This window comes from Camarhynchus parvulus, chromosome 18, assembly GCF_901933205.1.
Source record: "Camarhynchus parvulus chromosome 18, STF_HiC, whole genome shotgun sequence".
NCBI classification, from domain to species: Eukaryota; Metazoa; Chordata; class Aves; order Passeriformes; family Thraupidae; genus Camarhynchus; species Camarhynchus parvulus.
This window is the reverse complement of record NC_044588.1, coordinates 8,206,301-8,216,204: the sequence shown is the minus strand read 5'-3', so window position 1 is coordinate 8,216,204 and position 9,904 is coordinate 8,206,301. Positions and strand designations below refer to the sequence as shown.

The following is a 9,904-nucleotide window of genomic DNA, read 5'->3' as shown; positions in this document are numbered from 1 at the left end:
CTTAAAACATTCATTATTATGGCTTCAACCATGTCCTCTGGACACCAAGAAGTTTCCTGCACATGCCTGGTGGGATGGTGGGTGCCCCCAGCACCTTCAGGGTGTGCCATGAGCCTCATCTCAGTGTGGAACCTCCTTCCCACCCCCAAAATCCCTTCAGATGGGCCCCTCTTAGGGAAAAAAAACCCTTAGAAAACCATTTTGCTGTCAGAGTAGCAAAAGGGATGCAATAGGGAGCCCTGGTTTAGAGCCAGCTCCTGTGAATAAAGCTTTTGACTACCTGGCAATTTTCATTATAAAGTCCAAAGAATCATTTGTGTTCTTTCACTTTTGGCTACCAAAATTATTTTCTCTCAAAACAAAACAAAGGATTATTGGTTTTGGCTTCCTTAAGAGGAAAAATAAGCTCGGCTGATGAAAAGAGCTTGATTTAAGGGGGGGGGTAAAAGTAAAACAAAAAAATTGGATAAGTGGAAGCAAAATTCACCAAATGTTTCATGCAATAAAAAAATCCCCTAAGGTAACATTTGGAAAGCCAAATTAGGTATTAAGCCACCTTTGTTTTATTGTCAAAAGTGGTGAGGTCTGGCCAAAACGGCCCTTGCAAGCCAAAACCTGGCTGAACTTTCAGGAAGACTCTGAGCTACCCCAAGCACCCCTGTCCCTGCTAAAAACTTTGCACCTGTGTTTTTTTCCAGAGCCTGTGCTAAACCTTGGGCCCATTGAGGAAAGCTGCTCGTGTCAGCAGGACCAGGCTGTTTCTCCACAGCCTCCTTTTCTGGGAGTGCACAGCACCTCTTCTCTGAGAGAAGAAAGGAAACAAAGCAGTGTAAAAAAAAAAGGAAAAAAGCAAAGTGTGTTTCAGCACAGCTATTATTTTTTTTTCCCCATATTTCCCCCCCCCCGCCTCTCTACTGATACGTAAAAAAAATAGATATATATTATATTATATTTTCCTTTTCTTAAATTATTTCTTTCAGCCTCAGTCCCAGCCGAAGTCCTGCCCTGTCATCTGGTAGAACTTCATGTTGAAGGGCCTGTAGAAGTCCCTCAGCCTCTGCACCACCTCCTGGTCGATGTCAGGGTGGGTCCTGCCTTTGGTCTTGCCCAGGCAGTGGGGTTTGCTGCTGCCCTCCGCCTTCTTCAGGCACGGGAAGCCCTTGGTTTTGTTGAAGTAGAAGTGTTTGTCCGTGATGATCCTCTTGAGGCCCAGAAAGTCCTGGACCCTGCCCAGCTCGCCCGCGGGGTCCCTGATCAGCCTCTCCCCGCTGACAAAGAGGATCTGCCCAATGGGGAAGTGCAGCAGCCAGTTCTCCAGGTGCTTGGCGTAGATGCCAATCTGGATGGCGCTCCACGAGGTGTCTATGAGGCCTGTAGTCCTGTTTTTGAAGGTCAGGCTCTCAAAGGTGGGGATGTCAGGCTTCTTGGAGAGGGTCTGGGTGTAGTCCGAGATGGCTCTGGTCACGGGGTCCCGCACCACCACGATCAGCTTGGTGCCCCTGCTCATGGAGGAGATGCGGGCTGGGGCCTCCTTGGTGACAAAGTAGCTGGGGGTCTTCTCCATGGTGATCTGCCCCTCCAGTGTCCTGGGCATCAGCTCCCTGCAGAGGGGGGAACGAGGGACATGTCAGGGCCAAAATGTGCGGTGTTCACACGCCCGCTGAACAGACAGAAGCTGTGAGACGAGCTGAGAAGAAGGGAAACACAATTCTTATCTCTTGGAGGAAGGAAAGGAAAAAAGGAAAAAAGGAAAAAAGGAAAAAAAAAAAAAAAAGGAAGGGAAAGGGAAGGGAAGGGAAGGGAAGGGAAGGGAAGGGAAGGGAAGGGAAGGGAAGGGAAGGGAAGGGAAGGGAAGGGAAGGGAAGGGAAGGGAAAGGAAAGGAAGGGAAGGGAAAGGAAAGGAAAGGAAAGGAAAGGAAAGGAAAGGAAAGGAAAGGAAAGGAAAGGAAAGGAAAGGAAAGGAAAGGAAAGGAAAGGAAAGGAAAGGAAAGGAAAGGAAAGGAAAGGAAAGGAAAGGAAAGGAAAGGAAGAAGGAAAACACAATTCTTATCTCGCTTGCTGTGCCTGTGTTGTGCTGAAGTGGAATGCAATATGGAAATTGTTTGCCCAAAGTGAGGTGAAGGAGCCACAGGAGCAGGTGACTCCCAGCTCCTCTCCTTGTCCTCCTCATCCCTCTTGCATGCCACAGCACATCCCATCCCTCACACACATCACTGCTATAACACACCCAGACCCACTGATGCCTCACGTTTTGGCTTTTATAGTTTTCACATTCTGTGCTGCTTTAGTGTGTAATTTTGAGCTTCACATCAGGGGATGCTGAGCTCTGTGCACAGAGCAGGGCGACAAAACAATTCCTGCTCCAGCTGGGGACCAAGGACAAATGATCCAAATCTCAGCCCAGGAGTACAAACAATGTGGGCTGAAGAGAGAAAAACAAGAAGGATGGGACTGCAGGGGCCAAAGCTGGAATGGGACAATGAACTGCAAGGTGCAAATGGAGCAGAACTGATCCCAGTGACTGACCCCGTGCCTGGTTGTGCATTTTGGGACTATTTTGGTTCATCTTGGGTGCAGCCCTGGCTGGGCTCTTGGCGCTGCCCAAGGTGGATGCACTCAAGAGAGCCTTTTAATAAATCCCTACTTTAACTCTGTTTGGCCTCTTTTCCAGCTCAGCCTTCTCAGGAGCATCTACAAACCACCAGATTCCCACCCCATCGTGTGGTGACACACAAACCCATCCTCAGCAGTTTCCCTCTCCACAGCTGACCTTCCCACGGTCCCATCCTTCCCAGGGGGACTGGGGGGTGGCTGCAGCCCCTCTGAGGGTCTCCACCATGCCACCAGCAGCCCCCCAGACCCTGCCCCCTTGGCTCTGACCCCGTGTGTGGGGTGAATGCTCCCTGCCCGCCTCGCTGCCCCCACCCTGCAGCAGCAGCATCTGCTTTGCAAACCTGAGCAATCTGCCAGCAAAATTGAAGCCATCTATCAAAAAAGCAACAACGAAAAGCCAACAGCAGCTAAAAACAGCAATAATAACCAAACCCCAGGCTGTTATGTTAGAAATGAGAGAGCAAGGAATGGCCCTCTCCCTAAAGCAATTGCAGCCACCTGACACAGGGGCTGAGCAAGGATGCGCTCCCAGAGAAGTCAAACCTTTGCTGAGGGTTTCTGTCTGGGGGGAAACTCCAAGAATTTGGGACATTCAGGCTGAGGAATAAGCAAGCTGAGGAGGATGAAAGATCTCTCATGCATCCTGAAGATGTAAAGACAGAGGGAATCCCCACTGACAATAATGTGGTGTTAGAGCACCTTCCTGCTCTCATGGCTTGGGATGAGCTGCCAATGGATGGGATAACACCTTAAAGCAAACTGCAAAGGGGGAAATCTGCTCTCTGTTAGCTTTTCCCTGCTTTGCTGCAGCTTGATTTTCCTCTGGAGCAATGTCCAGGGTCTGGCTGGGATTGGAGACCCCAGCCTGAGGCAGTGGTGGGAAAGGAAATCTGTCCTGGTGGCAAGTGCTGTTTTTAAGGAGGTGCCACTGAAAGGGTCATTGCAGGGAAAACTGTTATTAAAAAAAATGCTGCTCTTTCTGAAAGAGCCCACAGCTCTGCAATAAGGCTTGGGCGCAGTGGAAAAGGGTAAGGAAGGGCCAGATCTGCTCCCAGAAATGCAGCACGGTCACAGGGTGGAGCAGCAGGGCAGAGAGGGAAAATGAACTGTCTGGGGGGGCTTGTTTCATCTCTGACCTCTCCCCAGAACCAGTGCCAGAATTCTGTCCCCAGGCAGGAGCCAGACACGGTGGTGACAGGCGTGTGACAGGGCTGGCAGCCCTGGGGGAACACAGAGCCCTCACCATCATGGAGCTACCAAACAAGCAGGACAGAGAAACTGAGGCACAGCCAGCATCCTGGCTTGGTGCAGCCCCACAGGGGTGCATGCTGCTCCTTGGGCCACTCCGGCCACCAGCAACTCATTTCGTCTTCTTCTTTCTTCTTTCTTCTTCTTCTACTTTTTCTTTTTCTACTTCTTCTTTCTTCCTCTTCTTCTTCTTCTTCCACTCTCGGGGTTTGTGTGGTTGAGATGACCCCGAGGTGTCAGAAAGTCTCTTTTTCCCAGCCCTGCAATCCAAGAAGGAGTCAGGATTCTTCAGCTCTGCTTTTCAGGGTTGTTTATTTTCTCTTTTCTATTCCATTCTTTGTCTGACCTGCTGACATCTGTCCTGCAGGTTCGGTTGTGGCACAGTCCCTGCCCTTGGGGTGGTGTTGGCTTTTTATACTAAGAACTACGTGTGCTTTATTTACAATAATTTTCCAATACCTATCACCTATGTTAGACAGTCTGTCTCTACTCTAAACCAATCCAGAAGTGCCACCATCCCAGCAAAAGATGGAGGACAAGAAGAAGAAAGAAGGACAGGACACACCCAGATTTCTCCTTCTTGGCTTCTGAACCCCCGTTCTAAAAACCTAAAATTCTACTTTTCACTCTGTGACAAATTCACTATCATTCTAATTAAACTCTCATGGCTTGTAAATCCTCATATAAGGTCAGTAATTTTCTCCATGGGTTAAAATCAAAGGCACGGGTGTTTTTGACTCTGTGCCAAGGTCTCTGAGCCCCCTGCCAGGGTCTGGAGCCCTCCAGGGCAGCCAGAGCAATGTCCTGGGTTCCCACACCCCACCCTCTCTCTTTTTCTTCCAAATCATTTTAAGCAGTGACTCTGCAAGAGGAATTTATAAAAAAAACCCAAACCAGCTCTCAGAAGCACTCCCCTTCCCCCAGCTCAGCCCACACTCCCAGAAGTGCCATTGCAGCATGTTCAGGAGATGATTGAAAAGAAAGATGCTCTAGCAAGAGTGATAACTCCATGTAACCAGGAGCGTGGATGGAGACAGAAATTCAAAAATGCTGCCTAAAGAGATTAATTCCTCCCTCCCATGAGGCCAGCTGCTAAGCCCAGGGGCTGTGCTGCCCCAGCAGCTCTCACAAGGCTCTGTATTGGCTTTGATGAGCTGTGAGTGTGCATGGGAGTCAGCTGAGCCTCCTGCTCTGCCTTCCTTCAGATCTCAGGTGAAATCGATACAGGGAAGGATGCATTTCAGGAAACTGAGGAAAATTAAAAAAAAAAAACCCTCCGAGAAAAGCTGTGAGACTGAGGAAGCTGAAAGGAGAGGGGCAAAAGATCAGAGAGGTCTGCCAGGAAAAAAGAAAATCACTCACTGTGGTGTTGGATGTAAAATCAAACCCAATAGCAAAAGGACACTCTTGCCACTGATTTTAATGAGGATGGATTAAGCTGGGCTTGGAGCAAAACAAGAGGCAGGAACAGCCCTGGGAGAGGACAAGGAGCCCTGGGTGTCTGCTATCCCTACCATCCTGCTGTTCAGGCATTCTCTCTGCACAAAGATACAGCTCAGGGAAATTCTGGTGTTATTGGAGGGATCTGTGACACAACTGCCATCTCTCAGAGCATCCTGCACCCTCACAAAACAAGTCAGGGGCCTTGGAATTGCCTTTGTCTCTGCTCTTCCATCCCCACGGAAGCACTGCAGGCCACGCAGGATGAGGGTGTCACCTGCTGAAATATTTGTGGCTTTTTTCCCTTGCCTGTGGTCAGAAAGGTTTCCAGCAGCACTGCCTCACTCCCACTGTCAGGAAACAATCCCTGCATTATTTGCTCCCTCAGGATGTGCTGAGGGGGCTGTCCTGCCCCCCTGGCACGGTCCCTGTGCCCAGGGCAACGAGCTCCCTCCTGTCACTGCCATATTTTCTGAAAAATCCTCTTTGCCCAGGATTTCTTCTCCATCCATATATATCTATATTATATATATCATATAGATATATCATATATATATATATATGGGTTTTTTTGCAAGGCCATCCTTTGAAACTCGTTTCTAGCTCCATTTCTCTCTCAGCAATGTCTGTCCTATCCCATGGCATTTCAAAGTCAGCATTTCTCATCTGAAGGTCTGCACACAGATGCACACTGTGTGTCAGGCTTTGAGAATTCTGCCAGGTTTTGAGGATTCCCTACAAATCCATTTCCCACCCAGGGGTCCTCTGTGATGGTCTTCACAGGGGTCTTAGGATGAGGGAAGAGACGAGGATCTGACTCCATGTTTCAGAAGGCTGGTTTATTATTTTATTATATATATTACTATATATTACTATATATTAAAACTATATTAAAAGAATAGAAGAAAGGATTTCATCAGAAGGCTAGCTAAGAATAGAATAGGAAAGAATGATAACAAAGGTTTGTGGCTCGGACTCTGTCTGAGCCAGCTGGGCTGTGATTGGCCATTAATTAGAAACAACCAATGTGGGCCAATCACAAATCCACTTGTTGGATTCCACAGCAGCAGATAATCATTGTTTACATTTTGTTCCTGAGGCCTCTCAGCTTCTCAGGAGGAACAATCCTAAGGAAAGGATTTTTCATAGAAGATGTCTGTGACAGTCCTCTGCAGACCCTCCCAGCTGCACACCCAGTGCCAAGGGCACCTCCACTCCCTCCAGCATTGGGCTGAACCACCTCAGCATTTAAAAACAACCCACTGCAGGAATCTCACTGCCTCCAGAATGGTCTGGCACAGCCAGCTCCCAGGAGGTCATAGCCAGGAAGCCTCATCCCTTCCTGAGGAGCTGAGAAATCCATCTAAGGAATGTCATGGAGAATGCAGCTTGTTTGCTAATCACTCCAGAGGCGAAGATCCTTCCTGCACCTCAGGGAGCCAAGGCAGGAAACAGCAGTGTCCCCGAGATAAGGGGGTCACACACCCCCAGGAGACCCTGTCAGAGCTGCACAGTGTGACCTCGTGTCACCCCTGCCCTTGGTGTCCCTTCCCTTGGTGCCACTCTCCTTGGTGCCACTCTCCTTGGTGCCACTCTCCTTGGTGTCCCTCCCTTTGGTGTCCCTGCCCTTGGTGCCACTCCCCTGGGTGTCCCTTCCCTTGGTGTCACTGCCCTTGGAGTCCCTGCCCTTGGTGTCACTGCCCTTGGGGTCTGTCCCTCTAGGACACGAAATAAAATGATGAGGGCACTGGAACCTCCACAGTAAAAAAAAGGGCAGTTTAATTTCTGACTTTAATATTTATAGATTTTTAGAAGTGGATTGGATGGATGACAGTGCCACCTCTCCAATGACACTGGCCAAACCAACAGTCCATCACATTTCTCCTCCTCCAGAAAAGAACGTAAATCAATAATTATTTACAGAAAGTGTGTGAGAAAGTTCATGACAAGAATGCAAACATCAGAAGGCTTGGAAGAACTTGGAGAATGGAGTGACAGGTGTCACTGCCCTTGGTGTCCCTTCCCTTTGGGGTCACTGCCCTTGGTGTCACTGCCCTTGGGGTCTGTCGCTCTAGGACATGAAATAAAATGACGCAGATCCTGGAATCTCCAAGGTAAGAAGAAGGGCAGTTTAATTTCTGACTCCAACATTTATAGACTTTCAAGAGTGACAGTGGATTGGAGGATGACAGTGCCACCTCTCCAATGACACTGGCCAAACCAACAGTCCATCACATTTCTCCTCCTCCAGAAAAGAACGTAAACCAATGATTATTTACAGAAAAGCACGTGAGAAACTTTCATTACAAGAATGCAAAGATCAGAAGGCTTGGAAGAACTCAGAGAACAGGCTGACAGGTGCCAAGGTGTCACTGCCCTGGCTGCAGAGCCTCGGGGCAGAGCAGTGAGGGGCAGCAGCTGCACACAAGGAGGGGGCTCTGCTCTCCAGCCCCGTGCCCTGCTGTCCCTCTTGTGCTCAGCTCCTGCCCCCTGCTCCTCTGGGATGGAGAGCGTGTGGATCAGAGCTCATTACAGCACGCAAACCCTCTGTCTAATTGCTCTGATGAATTATTGAGGGGATGGGCTGCTGCTTTGAGGGCAGCAGGTAGTGGGGAGTGCTGTGCTCAGAGGTGATTCCCATGTCCCAGCATCCCGTGACCAGTCTGGGAGAGCAAACTGTGCCAAGAGGTTCCCAAAAACTCCACCCTGCTGGAAGGCACATCTGGAGAGCAGCAGGGCCTAAGTGCTATTGACAGGCAGAAACTCCCTGGTGCCATTAGCCCTGCAAGCCATCGATTTTCTCTGCTGGAACAAGAAACTCATCGAGGCTGAGGCAATCACAGGTGGCACCTCCAGCTCCTCTGGGCTGCCCAGCTGGCCTTTGGAGAAGGGGTGTTTCAGATTGTTTTCTCTCCAATGGTTAACTGCTGGTAAATCCCAGCCCCTCTGCCTACCAGGAACAGATGAAGAGCCCCAGGGCTTTTGGTCACAGCCCCTTCAACATGTGTCCATCCTTTGTATGGGAATGGAGACACCACCAGGCATCTTCTAAAGGATCTTTCTGTGTCAGGGCTGGGGCTGGGTTCATCAGCCACCTCTGCAGTGCTTGGTGTCACTGCCCTTGGTGTGACGTCCCCTTGGGCTGGCCATGAGCTCTTTAACCCAGCCTCAGAGCACTCCCAGCAGCTCCAGTCATGCACTGGGAAGGACAAACTCCTCGTGTCCCATCAGACCTGGAGCCAACACTCATCTCCTCCGGTCTCCCCAGCACCATGTTCAGTTTAACCCCAGCAGTGAGCAGAGCTCCACTCATAAGGAGCTTTGCCAAATCCTTGCAGCACCAGCTGATTCCTACAAGGGAGAAAATCAGGCTCACAGTGATTTCATCACATTCCCAGTGTCCTCCCCAAATTAAAAGTGATTGTTCATTACAACCTGCTGACTCCCTCTATGTCTGTCATGCCGAAGGAGGATTTTCCAGCTGAAACAATGGACATGATCCTTTTACATCCCTTGCAAGCGCAAATCAAGAGCTCCCTTCTGCCATCCCAGCACACAGGAGGGTCAGTCCCTGCTGGAAGAGGACAGCAGAGGACGTGGCTGGACACAAATCCATGAACCCAGCACCCACCTAAAGCAGAGTTTTGCTGGAAGTCCTTGCCTGTTTGTCCACTGCACCATGGACAGGGAGCTCCCGGCCTCTTTGCATCCCACAGAAGGATGCCAGGAGCCACAGCCTTGAAGGGATCAGCACAGCCTTCAGCCTGCACCTCACCTTCCTCAATTAAGATCTTAAACCATCCAGTTCTGGCACCTGCATTGCGATTTTTGTTTGTTTTAAAGCTGTGCTGTGTGGGCTGGGGTTTGTGCCCAGCTAGGATGTGAACAGAACAGGAGATGGCACGTGCTCTGAAAAGTTCAAAGAGCAAAGACTGAGGGATGAGGAAAGAATGGGTACAAATGGCCCAGCACCTGATATAAATAAATCTCAATCTCATTCTCCCTCCCTAAGGGCACCCCTGAAGTCTTACAGGGGTACATCCACCCAGAAACCCTCACAGGAGCTGCTGCTGGGCTTGGAGGGAGCAGGACTGCACCTTCCCCACCTGGACCTGGGGAACCCTCTGCTTAAAGGCCATCAATTTATTATATATTTATTAAAGGCCTTCAATAGACATACCTTGGGCACTCAAAAGCCTCCCAAAGGGGCTACACCCAGGATGGATGATGGTCACGAGTTTTTCAGACAATTTTAAGTTTGGTCCATTGACATATCAGTGGTTAATTGTCCAATTACAGCTTCAGGTAATGAAGTCCTATTCCCTCAGTCTGCTCTCCCCTCCAAATTCACTTTTGTTTGTACTTTTTGGGGCCTGAGGCTGTAGGGTGTCTTTGGATCTCAGGCCCAGAGGAATTGTTTTGTCTGACCAAAATGTGAAGGCAGAAGCTGACACTTTACATGGAGTTTAGAGTTATGCACCAATGCAGTAAGGATCTGAAAAAAGGCTCTGTAAATGGGAGAGTGTGGAAAAACCTCCATCCCCAAACCAACCTCATGTTTCTCTCATCCAAGACCACACATTTCAGCCCTGACTAAGCAAAT

General features: G+C 49.5%; 1 protein-coding gene across 1 annotated transcript in view; it reads right to left on the bottom strand.

The window, feature by feature from the left end:
- Positions 1-982: 982 nt before the first annotated feature.
- Positions 983-9,904, bottom strand: part of LOC115911235 (heparan sulfate glucosamine 3-O-sulfotransferase 3A1-like) — a 34,077-nt gene continuing 25,155 nt past the window's right edge. Inside the window, exon 2 of the mRNA XM_030962064.1 lies at positions 983-1,601. Within this exon, the coding sequence (XP_030817924.1) occupies positions 983-1,601 (619 nt within the window). The remainder of the gene's footprint in view (positions 1,602-9,904) is intronic.